Genomic DNA, 18,837 nt, shown 5'->3' with positions numbered 1-18,837 from the left:
AAATCTCGTAATATAAATTCTTAGACTTATTAAAAAAAATTTTATGTTATAGATTTTAAATATATAAATATTTGATGTGTGTGCCAAAAATTAAAGTTCAAAAAACATTTGTAAATTGAAAGTATTAAATTATGTAGTAAACATCGACATGATAAAAGATGCATCTTCACCCGTGAGTATATAAATTTAATTGTGTACAAAATTTCTTAGATTTATAGGTGGAAATGTAATGAATAAAAATTAATAATTATTTTTCTTCTCTAAATGATAAATATTGTTATAAAAACACTTTGCACACTACCTTATTTACAGGACAAAATAGACCTATCAATAAAATATAAATTCACGCTAATAATTCTCCTTCGAATGTGATTCACTCTTTCACGCTTTTGATATGACTTGACCACAAGCACAATTTACATTTAAACGATGTGATAAAGAGAAGAAATTCTTTGCACTATTCGATACGATTTAGAAAGGTTTACTGACGTTTACCGCCACCGAATTTGGAAGAGAGGGAAAATGTACCGAACAAACTCCGAGAATAGCTATCCCCTCGTCTTCAACACCCTCCCACTCTGACTAGCAAACTATATATACACACGCACCGATCTGTCTGTTTCTCTCACTATCCCTTTCTCACTATCACTGTTCTTTCTGTCGCCATTTCTATTGTTCATTAGAGCTTTACGATTTTATTTAAATCCTCTATTCGTACTACAATGCCCGTCCAATTTTTATTCAGTCTAATGGTTAATACTTGAAACTCACGTGGAGTTCAATTTCATGAATTTAGGAATCTGATTACAATATATTGTATCATAATTAAATCTTATGATAGTTAAAGGAATTTTATAAAAATTTACGAGTTTAATAATTGTAATTTATCAATTCTTAAATTTATTTTATAAATTTTATTTTTATCTCTTTCCACATTTATAACGTGGAAGAGATTAAAGACATAATCGCGATTTTTATGATTTCCAAAGGGATAGCAGTTTAACTGTAGTAATTCATAATTATATAATCATAATTGTATGTATAAATGTAGAATTTTTATTTCTTATGTGTAGGTGCATGTAAATCATGCAACAATAGGAATCTTCTTTTATCAAATATAACATAAATTCTAAAGAAAATGCGAGAAAGTAGACATATTATAATCATTAAAAATATATTTAATGATCTTCTTATAAAATTATAAAACAGTATAAAAGCTTATCTTTCAAGCAGATGTATACAAATGTTCCATTTATTTATTTATTGAAAATATATAAAATGTATACAATTATGAATTAATAACATTTGCATAAGACTATCAATGCGAACAGAAACAGAACTTAATAGTAAGAATAGGATAACCATAAAGGGAAAAGAATATTCACTAATACCAATAAAGTATTTACTTAACTTATTGATATTAAATCTGAAACATTCGTTGAATTATCACTCTGTGAGCATGTTAAAAAAATTAAACAAATTAATGAAAATTATTAAATAATTTATAAACAATAAATGACTGTAAACAATATTATTTAAAAAAAAGAATACAAAATTTAACCTTTAATATCTTGATATTGTTTAGATATGTATTTGTAGCAAGAATTTCCAGTCTTAATGAAGTTAATACACAAGAATGTTGCCAAACTTATGTTTTCACTGAATTAACTGCTTTTTTTGCAGCTTCATCTAAATCATTTGCTGTAACAATTGGTAAATTGCTCTCTGCAAGAAGAACTTTTGCTTCTGTTACATTAGTACCTATTTTAAAAACAACAAAGTAATCATTAAATTATATGACAATAATAACAAACCATAAATAAATAATATTCTAAAATTGCTAAAACAAAATTAAATAATTATTAAAAACTAAATACGAAAATAATTACCTTCTAGTCTAACAACAAGTGGAATTTTAAGCTTTAAATTACGAGATGCTGTAATAATTCCTTTTGCTATTGTAGCACAATTTACAATACCTCCAAATACATTTACAAGAATAACTTTTACTTTTGGATCTAGAGATACAAAGACAATCAAAATTATTTTTATAGAAAATATGTAAATGCAATTTTGCAGATGTAATATTATATTTGATAAAATCATTAATTGGATTTCTTAATTTAGTTATGAATTTAGAAATATTTTTAGCCATCATATGAGGTATAGAAGATAACAAAAGTTTATCCTTTGCTATCTTTTTCAATTATAATAAAATCTATTATAAAGAAAAAAAATCTATTATAATACATACCTTCACTAAGAATTCTAAACGCTTGATAAACCTGATCCTCTTTTACACTTCCACCCACATCCAGAAAATTTGCTGGAGATCCACCATTTAATTTAATAATATCCATAGTAGCCATAGCCAAACCAGCACCATTAACTAAATATAATATATCATTTTGAATTCTACATTAATTAAAATAATTTTTTGTTCAAAATATTTTATACAAATTTTTGTAAATTAAGTAAAAATTAAGTACTAATTGTTTAAAAAATTTTGTATAATATTGTAGATATTATTATAACACTATAAACATACCCAAACATCCTATATTACCATCCATACCAATATAATTCAAATTGAATCGTGATGCATCTGCTTCCCTAGGATCTTTTGCATCACTATTCTCTAAGGCAAATAAATCTTGTTGCCTAAATTGAGCATTGTCGTCAAATGCTATTTTTGCATCTACTGCTATGACTTGTTTATCTATAGTTTCAACCAGTGGATTAATTTCAACTTGTAAAGCATCAATATCTACAAATAATTTCCACAAATTTTTTAATTCATATATTGCTTTTTCTTGTAGCGTTGGATCCACAAAACCAAGAAATATGCTAACATCTTTAGCTATCTCATCATTTATTCCATAATATATGTCAAGAGGTACGGTTTTTATTAACTCTGGACTTTTTTCAGCAACTGTTTCTATATCCATACCACCTGCTGGTGAAGCAATTAATACAGGACCATTGTGCTGCCTGTCCATAAGAATACAAATGTATGTTTCACGTGCAATATTTACAGATTCTGCTATCATAACTTTTTGTACCAGTATACCATCTTTTGATGTTTGTTTTGTGATAAGACGATGGCCTAACATATTTTTTGCAACATCTATAACAGCTTTACGACTATTAAAAATATTCAACAATGAATAATACACATATTTTTGTATTGTATGTTATATTATCTATACTTACTCTTTTGTAAGATGTACACCTCCTTTGAAACCATGATCAAACCATCCTTTTCCACGGCCACCAGCTAGTACCTGAGCTTTTATGACATACTCTTCTGCACCTACAAAAATAAGTAAAAATGAAATAAATGCTAATTAACATGAATAATACTTGTATGATTAACAGTCATAGATTGATATAAAATTAAACTAAAAAGAAATTAAATTTGGATTACAAAACACATTATACGCAAACTTGTATCAATAATTTATTATAATTATATACAAATAATAATTAAATAAATACTAACTTAATTTCTGTAATGCAGAATTCGCTTTATTTAAATCATCCACAATAGCAAAATTTTGTACAGAAACTCCACAATCTCTTAGGAGCTCCTTGCTCTGATATTCAAGTAAACTCAAATATCTAGCCTGTTCAATATTAAATTTTGAAACTTTGTTCAACATTTGTCTCGAACATAATTTCTGGCTTGTAAATCGCAACATATTTAGCCTTAAAAGTAAAACTTTACAAAATAACTGAAATATATTCTTCTGTGATATTTTCTCAAGACTATTTGCGAATCGCAGTCATTGGCATTCAAATACAATTTATCTCCGCAGAATGTATTTACAGCTTTTTAAGAGTTATCAACAAAATAAGAATTATCATATGTATCTTAAACATTATCATTGGTTTCTAAAATTAAACTACATGTTTTAATGAAACATTATCTAAAATATAATTATCTTTTATAACCTCTACATTGAAATAACTCTTAATACATACATATATATATATATGTATATGTATATAGACAATAAACTGATGTCTAAAAATTTAAATTTAAATAATGAAATAAATTTTAAATATAATTTCTTTAATATTTTGGTACTCTATATATATTTGTTTAAATTAATAATCATTTAATAAATTAACAATAAATATTTAATAAATAAAATAATAATAAATAAATTTAATTATAACTTTTTTATTTGAATATATAAACTTTAGAAATATTAAATCATTTATTATATATTAAAAATATGCAAAAATTATTCGTCTTTCAATTAAAATTCATTTAATGCACTTTTAACTCAAAATTTTTAATTATATAATTATATAATGTCCTACATAAGTTTTTGAAAGACTAAAGGATAAAAAACAAATTTTTCTTGTAAAAAACATATATAAGATTTTATTTATTATTAATGTATTAGTATAAAAAGCTATATACTCTATACTCACAAATTAAACATCCTTACATCAATGCAATGACAGCTACTAAAATTTATTATTTTGTATAATTTAAGTGTTTTAAGTTAAATGCAATTATACAAATAATAAATTTTTTACATAATTGAGTAACAGATGTTTATGCGCAACATGTTGACAAAATTCTCGTATGCATTGTTTTATATCATTTTATGAGATTCTTCTTAATGAAGTTTTTTGTTATTGTCTATACAAGAGTATAACATTAAAAAATATTAATATGATAATTATTATTTACACGTTATCATTTGGATATTCATTTATGGACGGATAGATATGATCTTTTGTACAAAAAAGTTCTTAATTAAAAAAAATCATTTGTTCATCATATCTCAATAATTCAAAAAAAATTTATGTCTGTATTATAGACTATATACTATATATATTAAATTATTTTTAGTGATAAAATCTTTACTGTGAGAAAATAATTCATTTATCTTGTTTCATTTAATACTTTTAAACAAATTACAATTTAATTGTAAATATTTAAAAAAAACAAGTCTTAGTTAAAAAATTGAGATTTTGAAATATATTTCACATTCATTCATGTTCATGTCAACATTATCATATCATTGTCAATTTATGACAATCATCTATTGTATTATCTAAAATTGATGATTGGGTCTCACTAGAAATTTGATTAATAAAGTATGATCGTTTGCACCAAATATTGCTCGACAAATTAATAGTTTACTGTTCTGTTTCTATTTTTTTCATAAAAATATTTACGCGTGCGAGCACACATACACACACACACACATACACAACGCTCTCTCCAATTTGTTACTAATGATTTAGTAGATCTGTGATATATAAAAAGTATACTCGTATTATATATATTCATAAATTCTCAATAATAATAACAATAATATACCTAAAGCAGCATCCAGAATTTTATTACCAGCACTGCTTCTAAAAGCAGCTGCATCACCCATTTGGAATGTATGAGTTGGACTTGACATACGTCCATCTCCTCCTTTGCTAAATGCAAGTACACGTAAATGGTATGCTTTTCCAGGACTGAGATTTGTAATGTAAGCTTCTAATTTCGAACCACCTGGTATAATGGTATCATTTGCGGTACTCATATCCTGATCTAATTCCCAAACACGTATTTTATAACCTATTAGTGGTTCTTCCTCTAAACTTGGTTGCACGTAACGCCAAACAACTCGAACTGTTGAAGGGTTTACTCCATACACGTTAACAGAAGATGGTGGTTTTTGCGGTGCTTTACGATAAGTTCTCTCTAAATATCGTTCACTCTCAGGTCCCTCTCCAGCAGTATTATAAGCCATTACTTTAACGTAGTAATAAGTATCTGGTTGCAAACCAACTACAAGAGCCCAAGGTCTCGCAGTTCGAGATAAATAATAAACTGCATCTTCCTCTTTATTACTTTCTTTCCAATATTTTATTCTATGGCCTATCAATTTGCCTCGTATCTTTTCACGTGTTTGTTCAATTGGCGACCAACTAACTTTCAAGCTAGTACTATTGTAGCTGTGTGCAACAACTTGCTGTGGAGCTACTTGGGGCATATCTTCAGCACTGAATATCGTAACTGCGTTAGAAATTGGTCCGAAGCCTAATGCATTAATGGCTTGAACTTTAACTTCATATTCTGTATAATAATATTGCTGTTGTATCTGAACAACACTTCTTCCAACATTGCCATAGTCTTTTAAAGATAATGACTGAAACTCGGTTTCGTGATGCTTTTGACGCCAAAAAACTTTATAGTAGATTCCTGGACCATTTTGTTCAGATGGCGGTAAAGGATCCCATGTTATTGTAAGATCTCCAATTTTTCCTCCTCCTCCACCTATATTAGATGGAACTTTCGTTGGTTTATCTGATGGTGTGCTATACTGTGGAGAAGGCGATGATGGTAAACTGTATCCTAAGTCATTAAAAGCACATACACGAAACTCATATGTAGTATAAGGATTTAAAACATTTTCCAAATAAGCTTCTTTTCTACCATTGTATCTATCTACTTCAACAGCAGTTATATCTGAAAAAATATTTATATTATTTATTACGATATTTCATATAATTAAAGATTATAAATAATTAATATCACACATACTTTCTATGATATTAAACCATGTATGATTCCAATTTGTTCTTGCGCTTACAATATACATAGTAATAGGTTTGCCATTGAAAGCACCATCGGTCCAGCGTAAAGTTGTAGAAGTTTTTACAATATTTACAACTTGTACACCACCAGGTGGTCCCGGCGGTCCTTCTATTGTAACTGTCGTTTTACTGGAAATTTCACCTACTGCACTTTTAACTATGCATTCATATTCTCCTGCTTCCGCAAATGTAGCATTTATTATGTTGAGTTCTTCTCCGTCAATATGTAATCTAGGATTGTTCATTAAATCTTCGTCTCTAATACGTAAACCATTATGTTTCCAAATATAAGCTACATCTAGCATTTCATCTACTTCCCCCATACAACGCAGTGTTTGATTTTGCATCACTGCGGTAGTAATGTATTGTGGTAATTTTTCCATGAATTGTGGGCCACCTTTAATTTAATAAAATCAATGTGTTAAACATAATGAAATATATAGTTATGTAGGATGTTCGTGAAATCATAAAATCATGATATCCTGTCTCCAAAAAGATGATTTCTCTAAAGATAAGTTTAAAATAAAAATTTTTAATTCAATTTTATTAAAAATTAAATACGTCTAATTTGATTTAATTTGTTATCGTTTTATGAACATCTTGTACAGAATGAAATATATAAATATCTTACGTAATACTATTAACCGTCCACGCGTTTCATCACTTCCATATTGATTTGTTGCAGTACAAATGTAAGTACCTTCATCATCCCTTGATACTGGAGAAATTATTAAGTTACCAGTTTCTAAAATTCGACGCCTACCACCAGAACCAATCACATTTCCATCTTTCTTCCACACGAATTTTGGTCTAGGTGCAGCTTCAGGATTGCAGTATATTGTGACATTACCTCTCTCTGCTGCGTAAGTTTCAGGTTCCATAGGTCGTTTTTTAAAAGATGGTTTCAATGCTAAAATTTTGAAATAATATATAAAAATAATAATTTCCAAATATGAAAATTATAATATCAAGTATATAAATAATAATTTACATAAAATTCGGAGTTGTGCGGATGAATATTTTGTTTTTAATTGATTTCTCGCACGACACTGATACATAGCTTGGTCTCGTTCTGGATCCAGATATTTTATACTTAAAACATTATCTTGTATAGAATACCGATCTCTATCTTCTGGAGGAAGCGTTTCCATGTTCAGTATTTCACCATTTCTAAACCAATTATAAGAAACATCTGGTATTCCAAATGCCTCACAAGTCCAAGTTAACTCTCCTCTATTATCCATATGTTTATCTGTTAATGGAATTGTGAAGTTCGGAGCTGCTTGAATAGTTAGCCTTACAGAATTTTCAATTGCCGATCTGTCATTATGTACTCTACAAATGTACTCTCCTTGATCATCAACATGTACTTTTGGAATTATTAATACGCGATTAAAACTAGTTGTGTATGACCCACGTGGCAGTGATGCACCTCTTCTTGTCCAATTGTATGATGGAATTGGGCTGTATTAAAAAATATATTATGTAATAAAATTACGTGCTATCTCAATTGTTGTTAACAAAAGTATCACAATTTATTAATTTAGATATTGTAATTTATTAAAAAAAAAAAATTAACTTACTATCCAAATGCAATGCATTCTAGTCTAACTTCCTCTCCTGCAATTGGAGCTTCTGGAAATGCCTTTGGGAAGTTATTGGGAAACTTTAATTGCTGAAAAGAAGCTAAAAATAAACAGATTCATCAAAAAATAAAATTTCAACTTGTAAAAGTATATTAAATTACAGATTGAAGAATAAAGAAAAATAATTACAATGTGGATCAACCCTCAAGGGGAAAAATGGTCCATTACGACCAGTATCAGAAGCAACACTCTGAACATTACAAGAATAATTGCCACGATCGATCATTTCCAATGCAGAAAAATAAAGTGCTCCATCATGAGAGACAAAAACACGTTTATCTTCTTCTACGAAATTGGGGAAATAATCACGTGCCCAATAATATTTGACTCCTGGAAAATGCTGTGGTGGATCGCAATATACAGCTTTACCCCAATTTTGTTCCCCACGTTCTTCTGAGCGTTTTAAATTAAATTCTAAAATATATCCAAATGACAGTTCCACACTTTCAGATATAATTGTACCAAATTTATTTGTTGCTTTGCAATGGTATGAACCTCTGTCTTCTGCCTAAAAATGATTAGTTAGTATCATCTAAACTATTTTCTTTTAATGCATAAGTTTTATACAATTATTAAATTTAATATACAAATATTATTTACCTGATCAGGTTCATAAATAATTAAAGTACCACCACTGACTGTATATCTAACATTATTTAAAGGATCTATTTTTGTTGCAATCAGTCTATCATTTTCATAATCTTCTTTGAACCACTCATATGTTGGTGCAGGAAAACCACCTGCTAAACAACTTAGTGTAACATCATTGTTTATTTTTCTTTTTGACAAGTCAAATACTTTATCAGTAGGTTGTTTAATGAAGTATGGTCCTCTAGGAATTTCATGGGGATTATCAATTTCAATACCATACTGATAAGTACGATCATCATCCACTAAGTTATGTAAGTTAGAAATTGGTGCTTCACAAATATATAACAACTTATCTTTGCCAGTTACTTTTTCCAGTCCCCATCTTTGTAAATTATTATGGTAAGAATACACTAAATAATCTCCACCAAATGTATTATCAATTGGTTCAGGTAGAAATGCATTATCCATATTTAATAATTGAGTACTATCAGCTTCATTTAGCCAATTCCCATTTTGGTATTTTATACCAGTATACCATTTGCGATGTTGTGGATCTTGCCATAATAACTGATATAATATAAATCCATGTTCTTCTAAGGAATTAATTGTAACAAGATCACTTTGATAAGCTTCACAATTTCTTCTTGCTTCTTGTCTGTTTCTGATAGGACTCTTTATAAAACGATAACATGATTCTTGAAATTTTATCCAATGTTGTGGACATTGGTGATATTGTTCCCCATATAAGATGTTTTGTGCAAATGTATTACTTGACACAATGAGAATATATATTAAAATCTTTGGTACATAATACATCATTATTTTAATATAATTGATTGTAATCTGAAATAAAAATATATTTTTTATGAATCCAATCATTTCTTCTTCATCAAGAAATTAAGTAATAAAACATAATATATCTCTGTTAATCAAATGACTGTCAAATATTTGAGTCTTTTTATCATAAATAATATCAAGAAAAATATGTAAATGTTATGTTAATTTCTATATTATTAATCATTTCCCACCTTTCTTTAATGTTTAATGTTTAATTTTAATTAATCATACATAACAAGAATAACACAAAAGATTTAAGAAAAAATAATTAGTAACTTCAACAAACAGTAAAATTCAAAAAAATTTAATTGCATGACTGCACATTATATGACCACATAAGCTAGGGAGTGGCACTATAATCTTCAGATAACTTTAATGTAATATTTAATATAATATAGACCTTCGACTTTTGAAATTATATTACTATTAACTGTCTATTACCTTTAATCAATTTCCATTTACGTATGTAACATCATAAATTGTTATTTAACAATCGTAGAAATCAGCGTCCTTATTGTTGACACAACACATGACAAAATGTACATAAAGCAGATATGACATCAAAATTATGCTTCAGGAAATTAACCACAAATTTTAATCTAAAGTATAAAATCCGAGTTGTACAAAATAAAACTGTTTGTTCTATAAACTTCGATATAATAAGTATTTTATTACACGTGTAATTAATTCACACTGTACAATAATATATCATTGTATACAATCCTATTTCATTAAGAACAAACCTTTAGCATTGCACGCTTCGATTCGTTACCACATAGGGTGGGGTCCTTTATATAGTTACGTTCCTTTCTATTTACGTAAATTGTACTTTTGAGAAAATGAGATTTCGTGTTTTGTTTTTTTTTTTTTTGCTCGATTTATGTTTAATTAAAACACAGCAATCATTGTCTACCTAAGATTAATTTGATTATATATATTTCAAATTTAGTAAAGATATAAAATTTACATAAGCGTACTTAAGTTTTTAATATTATCAACAATTGTTTTATTTTTTAATAAGATTTAAGGATAGGAATTTGAAATGTACATTGACAAGCAATAAGATATTTATTTAGACAAAATTACCGTCCTTTGCATGAGCATATATTCATATGTATATATGTATATAATAGTATTACATCGTGTACACAAAATTTAAAGTTTAGAAAGGATATTCGGGATGACGTTTTATGCCCTTGAACATGGTAAAGTCACAAATTCTGCCAACTTCGTGAAGATCGAGATTTGATAATTTTTCCATATCCTCCGATTTAAGTTCCCAACTGAATAGTTGTATATTTTCCTTAATTCTTTGAGAGTTCGTACTTTTAGGGATAACTGCGATTCCATTTTGTACAATAAATCGTAACAAAATTTGTGCAGGTGATTTCTTGTAACTTTTTGCTACTTCTAATACAACATCGTTTTGTAACATATCTGGGATTTCTTCCAATTTTTTTAGTAATTTCACAAGACCGCGTGTACCAAGTGGAGAATATGCTGTTATAGGAATGTTTTGCTTTTTACAGAATTCTACCTGTAAAATATCATTTTATTTTATACTAAACAATTTTATAATAAAAAATATTCAAAGAAAAAGGTGTCTTACCAAATGCTTCTGTTGTAAGTAAACATGTAATTCAACTTGCAACATCGATACTTTTATCTTCGAATTATTTAAAATTCGCGTAATTTGGCGAACATTAAAATTTGATAATCCGATTGCTTTGGCTCGTCCACAGTTGACTTGTTTCTCCATTTCAGCCCAAATTTTCACGTGATCTGTACTGAGATCAAGTTTAATTTCTCCATTTTCATCCACAGGATGAAGATCTCCGTCGCTTACTTTTTCAAATGCGAAAGGAGTGTGAATCAAATAAAGATCTACGTATTTTAACTGTAAATCTTTTAAAGATCTTGTTATCCATTTTTCAACATCTTCCGGTCTGTTTCCGGAAGGAGGAAGCTACAAATATGACAATTTTTAACAATCCTTTGTTTATTAATGATTAATTTCTATTATTTTTGTTAACATTATTTTTACGTTATGATTCTAATAAATTTAATATGATCAATATTACCTTTGTAACAATGAAAATATCAGATCGCTTAATTTTTCCAGAATCAAACCATTTTTTGAGAACCTGACCAATTATCTTTTCATTTTCATATACTGGTGCTGTATCAATATGTCTATATCCTGCCTCTAATGCAATGTCCAATGCTTTCTGTAATTCCTCTTCTTTTGCCTTAAATGTTATTTAAAATAATTAACAATTATTTTTCTTAGAATAATTGACAAAAATGACAGAAGTATATACATCGTATATTTGCTATTGTAGAACTATTAATAAAACTAACTATTAATAGAACTAACTATATCCTGATCATTAAGAAATACTTATAAATGCATAGAGATATGAATTATAATCATTTTACTTTTTCCTTGTGTTATTTTAAGAAGCATTATATCATTATATTACGTATTACATCTTACGTATTAAATCTTTCAACAATCGCTTGCATACACTGTATATAAGGAAGTATATAAGATCATTTAAAACATTTTTATTTTGTCGATTTATAGTAATAAGTAAATCTCATTAAGTATAAGTAAATCTTATTATATTTTTATATTTTCGTACACAATCATATAGTGTATAATATAATAATAATTAAATGAAATATTAAATTAATAATTTTAGACGTATTTTAATATTGTGATAAAAATGGTGTTTGATAGAATTGTGTCATATATGCGCATATGTCTATTGTGTTTCATTTCCGTGATAGATCTACGATTAAACTAAACAGTCCCTGCAAAAAAAGTTTTGTTATTATATTTTATTCAAATTTTATTTAAAAATTGATCTTTCCTTCATTTTAAAAGATGAGTGAATCAAGATTATAATTGTTTACAAAAAATAACCTATTACTAGGTAAGACATAGTATTTTCATATATCATTTACTTAGAAAAATTAATAATAATATTAATAACAATGTTAATAGCTCTTTTTTGCTATTGTTGTAAAAATATTTAATTTTTAAAATTAAAAGAATGAGTTATTAATACTTGTGTTTTAAACTGTGAGGTTAGAAATTGTTAATTACATATAAATTGATGTAATTGTAATAATTTTAGTTGAAAATATGTAGATACAAATAAAATAATATTGATTTTAGGTTTAAAGTAAATCTGTTCATATCAATATATCAAATTATTTAATTACTTGGATGTATATTTTATTTTCATATGTATGATAAAATATTAATTATTAATATTTTTGTTTAACTCTTGTATTTGTTATGACATTTATACATATAAATTAAAAAAATTGAAAGAAATCTTTTTTATGTATATATTTTTAATGTTGCTTCAAAACCATTAGCAACAGGTTGTAGTCAAAATAGATGCATATATTAATTCTTCATGCTTTCATTATGTTGTTAAAAAAAGAATAACCTTTCAATCTAAGCAAATTGATTTATAAATCTATGATAATTAAGATTTTTTATCTATTTATTTATCTAAAATATATTTTAATTCCTAATACATATAAATTTTTGCTATTTTAAAATTATTTATAACGAAAAAAATAAGAACAAAATTGTTAAAATATTGAATCCCTGTTCTTGTAATGTTTAACAATAATAAAATGAATTTACAGTTTTATATTATGAAATTAAATGAAATTAAATATACAAACTCCAAAGAAAGTATTTAGAAATTAAATTAAATTAAATTAAATATGCAAACTCAAAAGAAAGCATTTACGTTAGAAATAGAACACGCGTAACATTTAAAAATGAATTGTAGCTAATTATACGAATGTCATCTTAATATTTTTGCGTCTAAATATTTAATGATAGTGTTATGTTAAAAATACTTTTTTTACAAAAATTTTGTAATTCCTGCATATATTAAATAATTTTACCTGCCATGTGCCAAAACCAATTATTGGCATTAATTGTCCGTTTGGAAGAAGAATAGAATTATTTTCCATTGCGCTCATGTATACACTAAGAACTTCTTAAGATAACTGAATAACTGGAATACCGACTCCAGCCTTTTAAAACCAGCAGCACTTTCTCTTTAAGTATTTGTGCAGGATTTTTACAGTTTTTAATCCAGGCAATCTAGCATTATTTTCAAGGTAATAATAATCATTTATCGTTTAATCATAAAAATTATTTTACTAATAAATATTTATGTAAAATGTTTGACATTTATCTTTCATTTATAAGATTTTTAAAGAAATTATGAAAAAATGTAAAGTAAAGAATAATTGTTTATTGATATATTCTTAAATAATTCAGAAAATAGTTAAATTCGACTTTTTTTTTGGTTTAATCTTGCTGCAATTCTTGAATTTTTATATTTCAATTTTACATTTAGTTTAGCAAACAGAAAGTTTGCTAATTCATATTTTAAAAAGATGTTTAATATAAAATTTAATTGAAGAATCTCACGAATACTAATAAAAATTTTTTCATATTTCGTTTAACTTAAAATATTTTTCAAGAAATGTAAGTAAGTCGAATTTCGGAAGACTGCAATAAAGTTAAAATTACCTAAATTTAAAGTTTATTACAGAAATGGTTACACTAATTTTAGTACTTTTAAATAATACTTTCTTAGTTGCAGATATGAAAAAGACGAAAAGAACGTAACAAACGTACAAGATAATGTATCGATGTGTAAATTGTGGAGCTAAAGTGGAAGAACTTTACAGGAGATACTGTCCGAGCGTTCTCAAACTTTTAAAATGTGTATGTTATATATTATATAAATTTTTTTTTCTTTGCAGAAATATAAAATTAGTTTTATGTCTCAAACTAACTACGAAAATTTTATGTATAATTTTACAGAATAACGTTCCAACTTCAAACTTTATCTAAATAAAATTTAATCTAAACTTTCAATTATTTAAAAAAAATTTACATTATTGCACGTTTAACTATTTTAAACGCAGAATACCTAGAATGGTACGAAATATCTAAATACCCAAAATTTAAATTTAAAAAATTTTTAAAAATCTCTAATAATAGAAGTTAGCGATACATAATGATTAAATGACTTTTCAGGATAGCATATTAATTAGACCAAGTGAAATCGTATGATCTATCTTGTGATCTGTTTGTATTATGGACATATTTGTACATATTTGTATAGAAATGAAACAAGCACGATGCTATTATATATTCCATATCTCGTTTCTTTTTTTTTTATATTTCATGCTCAACAAATTAGTGAGCTTCTATTTGCAACCTATTTTTTCTTTTAGCTTACTTGCACTGATGATTTTAAGCAAACAAGACATCTCTTATTTTCTTATCTCATTCAATCTCTTATCTCGTTTGTTTGATTTTGCTCTTCAGAAAAACTTTTCCCTTTGAATATCAGATATTTTCTTTTTATGTTGGATTTTTTAGATTTTCTTCTTATCTTTGTTTAAACTTTATCGAAGTACAGTTTTATCTCGAACAGAATTCTGTCATGATTTAGAATTGTAAAACTTATTAGTCGACTTATATATATATATATATAATAATATAAGTATAAATTTTAAGGCGACGATCCAGTCTGAATTGAAAGCATTGAATGATAAGCACAGTTTTTCTTAATTCTATATAGTTCTTAATATATAACAATACAACTTGAGGTACAAAGTTGAAGGACACTTTTATGGTCTTGGCTACGTAATTTTAATTTATGATCCATTAGAGTGCAGCGTTAGCTGACCGTAGCTTGGGACAATCTCTAGTCAGCTATCAAGGTCAAGGGACGTAAAATTCTTCTAGGAGAATCGGAGTATTCTTTTTTTTTCCTTTGAGTATTTTATTGAGTATTTATATATATATACCAATATGTATATACCTGACACGAAGTTAAAATAAACATGTAGGTGCCCCTCTACAAAGTTCCAAGAATTGGTGGGGATAGCGACCGTCAGCTAACACGGCAAAGTCCCAATCAGCTAATGCGGCACTATCGTATACATATCGTTTGAACCAACTATGTAACAGATTTAGACGGAGTGGATAGGAAGTGAAGAAAAGAACCGAAACGATTGTGCTTTGATGCAGACGAACATATTGATGCTCAAGTGATAACAAGAATAGAACTTGTCGAACTTTTGATCAGTTTAATTAAAGACAACTTATTCAAAGTACATGATGTCATCTTCTTCTGGTGCTAACATAAGCATAGCAGATCGGTTAGAAATTTTATCAAAATTAGAAGATGGCATGACAGTGAGTGGCATCGCCTGTGAATACGGGCTAAGTAAAAGGACTATACGACGATACCGGCAGAATTCAAAAGAGATTCGCAACTTCGCGGCAAATCCAAAGCACCGGGAGATGAAGAGGCAACGGAAATCAACATACACAGATATGGAGACCAAATTGTACAATTGGTTTCTGCAAAGGAAGTTATTAGGAGACTGTTTAACAGATAATATCTTAATTAAAAAAGCCAAAGAGATGGAGACAGAGTTTGCTGGCACGTCGAATTTTAAAGGAAGCCGGGGCTGGCTTTGGAACTGGAAGAAGAAGTATGATATTGATAAGAAAACGACGGATCCAAACGAAATCGCCGCGAATAATTTTATACGTGAATTTTTGCAAACGTTAGTAAAGGAAAATATAAACGAAGAGGATGTATATAATATGGACGAGACTAGTTTACTTTGGAGGGCACTTCCGTGGAAGACTTTAGCCCACGAAGAGAAATGTTTGATTATTAAAGGAGAAAACGGAAAGACAGACATAGTGACTGTCGCATTTTGCGCAAATACCAGCGGTACACATAAATTGCCGTTACTCTTTGTAAATAAATTTGCTAATCCTCGAGCATTGAAACATTGCAAGGATACACTATCGGTGGTATATAAAAGTCACCCTAATGCTTGGATTAACGAAGATATATTTCGAGAATGGTACAATAATCATTTTAAACAATGTGTAAAAGAACGCCAGTTACAGGAACAACGTGAAGGAAAAGTAATATTGCTCGTTGATAATTTCAAGGCCCATAAACTTGAAAAAGACGAACTGGACGATGGGCATTTTGTGTTAATGTTTTTACCACCGAATACTTCTTCGATGATTCAACCTATGGATCGAGGTGTAATTGCCGAATGTAAAAAACTATTTCGGCATAAACTGTTTCATCAGGTATATTTTACGTTTAATATTTCGCTTAAAACAATTCAATTTTTCTATGTGCATACTATATACGTTTCTTTCCACAGGTACTTCAAGTACTGCAATATGATGACGGTCTTACACAATTTTATGCTGATTACGATATTAAAGATTGCATCAACTTCATTAGTGAAGCATGGAATGATGTTACATTGCAAACCATACGTAACTCATGGGCGAAAATTCTTAACCGCCAGATTGAACTTAATGATCTTAAAATAGAGAATCCTATAGACTCTGATGAAAAGAATGCGGAACAATCGTTCAATGTAATGTCTGCCGAAGAAATAACAGAATGGATTTCCAGATGCGAACAAGTTGAAATAATTCTCGAAGAAACAGCAATTGAAGGAGAAAATAAATCACCATCTCCCCCTCTCATAGGGGGCGAAGAAATAGATCATCTACTGTATAATTTAAAAACATTGAGTAAAATCGAGCCAGAAATTGAGGCCGACGCAAAAAGAATAATAGATTGTTTTAATAAAACTGAAGAAAGATAATATTGTTTCTGTTATAGATGTAACCGTTATTTTTACAGAAGTACTGTATCATTTAAATCATATATAATATACGCCATATTGTCAAGATTATTTCTATACAGCTATTGTTACATACCCTTATTCAGAGCTTCCAAATTTCTATATTCTTTTATTACGATAATTAAATATTTAATATTTATACAATATCAAATATATGTATTATATTGTAATATAATATGCCATTATACGTTATTTAAAATAACAAACGATATAAATTATCGCTTATTCCTTCTGTAATATTCGTTGCACTTCTATCTTTCTTTTTTTGTATTTTGTTATTACCTTTGTAATAAAACGTTTATAATAAAATTATATAAAAATTTTTTTTATTTTTACTTCTATTTACGTATGTAAATATCTAAATATGGATATGAGCTGATTCTTATACAAAATTAAATATATTTTATTTACATTTCAAAAGTCAAGTTTTTGGAACTTTATACTGTAAAATATCTTTTACCACAAAAGAAATGAATCCTCCTTTGATTAATAATATCTAATCGATTTTTATTCATTTCAGGAAACGTGTGATCTCTTGGCAGATAAATACATTGAGTACGATCCAGCAATAATTTTAGTTGACTTAATATTGCTTAAAAGACAAGCATACAGACATTTACTTTATAACTGTGATATAACGTCTTGTTGGAAATTAGTAATAATCTTGTGGCTTATTGAATCTTTCCGAAATTTCTTTCTATGTAACAATAGCAATCAATATATTCAATATTGGAAGATATTTCAATCTAATGTTAATGGAGAATGTAATCTCTATTTAATATTATTCAATACTGCTTTTGCTCTTGCGACTTTCGCCTTTACCATAATTTTCTGTACTAAAGTGAAATGGCATCTTTATCCGAATAATCCAAACAAATGTAGTGTAATACAGTTAATGAAAGCTTTAATCATCGGTGGATCTGGAAAATTATTAGGATTATTGGAAATTACTTGGGGACATATTTTTTTGACACCCCATTACTTGCTTATATTGGGATATACTCTTCTTTGTTTACTCGCAGCCTATTCAGGTAAGAAATTTGTATATATAACGAATCTTTTTAATAATAATAAAACTAATAATCGAAAACATCCATATATTATTCATTTGATATCGTATCAATGAATAAGTTGTTTTAACTAAATTATGAAATTGTGGCACTTCTACATATATAACTATGATTTATTATTGTATATGTGATTAAAGTAAATTATTTATAATTATTATTAATTTATCTATGTTATGTAATTTCAGTGGCGACTAATAACAAAAAATTGGAGTCCTTAATAATTTTGGGAATAGGCATACTTGTTTACAACTATGCATCTAATTTTTCCTTCACAATATTTGAAATTTTAAAATTAGTTTAATCATTTATTTTCAATCGAATTTGAT

General features: G+C 27.5%; 6 protein-coding genes across 9 annotated transcripts in view; 2 read left to right on the top strand and 4 right to left on the bottom strand.

The window, feature by feature from the left end:
* The window catches only part of LOC122535277 (filamin-A), a 57,085-nt gene extending 56,336 nt beyond the window's left edge, over window positions 1-749 (bottom strand). For 2 of the 4 annotated variants that reach the window (XM_043666678.1, XM_043666679.1), the window contains exon 1: window positions 302-746. The gene's annotated coding sequence lies outside the window, so the exon portion shown is untranslated. Of the gene's footprint in view, window positions 1-301 lie in introns of all 4 variants that reach the window. The other 2 variants (XM_043666677.1, XM_043666676.1) reach the window with 2 other exon arrangements.
* A 735-nt stretch (window positions 750-1,484) lies between these two features.
* LOC122535278 (succinate--CoA ligase [GDP-forming] subunit beta, mitochondrial) lies at window positions 1,485-3,966 on the bottom strand. The gene is made up of 6 exons (XM_043666684.1): window positions 3,503-3,966; window positions 3,214-3,313; window positions 2,549-3,144; window positions 2,255-2,389; window positions 1,890-2,018; window positions 1,485-1,761 (listed from the first exon to the last, which is right to left on the bottom strand). The coding sequence occupies exons 1-6, from the start codon at window positions 3,699-3,701 to the stop codon at window positions 1,649-1,651; spliced, it is 1,272 nt and encodes a 423-aa protein (XP_043522619.1). The 5' UTR covers window positions 3,702-3,966; the 3' UTR covers window positions 1,485-1,648.
* Window positions 3,967-4,364: 398 nt separating this feature from the next.
* Window positions 4,365-10,625, bottom strand: LOC122535268 (contactin). The gene is made up of 8 exons (XM_043666661.1): window positions 10,131-10,625; window positions 8,862-9,695; window positions 8,391-8,769; window positions 8,199-8,301; window positions 7,607-8,079; window positions 7,247-7,525; window positions 6,563-7,012; window positions 4,365-6,487 (listed from the first exon to the last, which is right to left on the bottom strand). The coding sequence occupies exons 2-8, from the start codon at window positions 9,669-9,671 to the stop codon at window positions 5,301-5,303; spliced, it is 3,681 nt and encodes a 1,226-aa protein (XP_043522596.1). The 5' UTR covers window positions 9,672-9,695; window positions 10,131-10,625; the 3' UTR covers window positions 4,365-5,300.
* Window positions 10,626-10,738: 113 nt separating this feature from the next.
* On the bottom strand, window positions 10,739-13,782 carry LOC122535273 (1,5-anhydro-D-fructose reductase). Its single transcript, XM_043666671.1, has 4 exons — window positions 13,626-13,782; window positions 11,771-11,938; window positions 11,299-11,655; window positions 10,739-11,226 (listed from the first exon to the last, which is right to left on the bottom strand). Exons 1-4 carry the CDS (start codon window positions 13,701-13,703, stop codon window positions 10,852-10,854), a joined length of 978 nt encoding a protein of 325 aa, XP_043522606.1. The 5' UTR covers window positions 13,704-13,782; the 3' UTR covers window positions 10,739-10,851.
* A 553-nt stretch (window positions 13,783-14,335) lies between these two features.
* LOC122535271 (jerky protein homolog-like) lies at window positions 14,336-18,035 on the top strand. Its single transcript, XM_043666668.1, has 3 exons — window positions 14,336-14,460; window positions 15,718-16,869; window positions 16,947-18,035. Exons 2-3 carry the CDS (start codon window positions 15,865-15,867, stop codon window positions 17,400-17,402), a joined length of 1,461 nt encoding a protein of 486 aa, XP_043522603.1. The 5' UTR covers window positions 14,336-14,460; window positions 15,718-15,864; the 3' UTR covers window positions 17,403-18,035.
* LOC122535276 (protein ARV1) lies at window positions 17,941-18,833 on the top strand (the record flags this gene model as incomplete). The annotated part of the gene is made up of 2 exons (XM_043666675.1): window positions 17,941-18,472; window positions 18,697-18,833. Coding segments are annotated over 2 exons (648 nt in total), but the record flags the coding sequence as incomplete, so codon positions are not given.
* Window positions 18,834-18,837: the final 4 nt, after the last annotated feature.

This window comes from Frieseomelitta varia, unplaced genomic scaffold, assembly GCF_011392965.1.
Source record: "Frieseomelitta varia isolate USP_RPSP 00005682 unplaced genomic scaffold, Fvar_1.2 scaffold_693, whole genome shotgun sequence".
NCBI lineage: Eukaryota > Metazoa > Arthropoda > Insecta > Hymenoptera > Apidae > Frieseomelitta > Frieseomelitta varia.
Note: the sequence above shows the minus strand (reverse complement) of the source record. Positions and strands in the feature narration are given on the sequence as shown.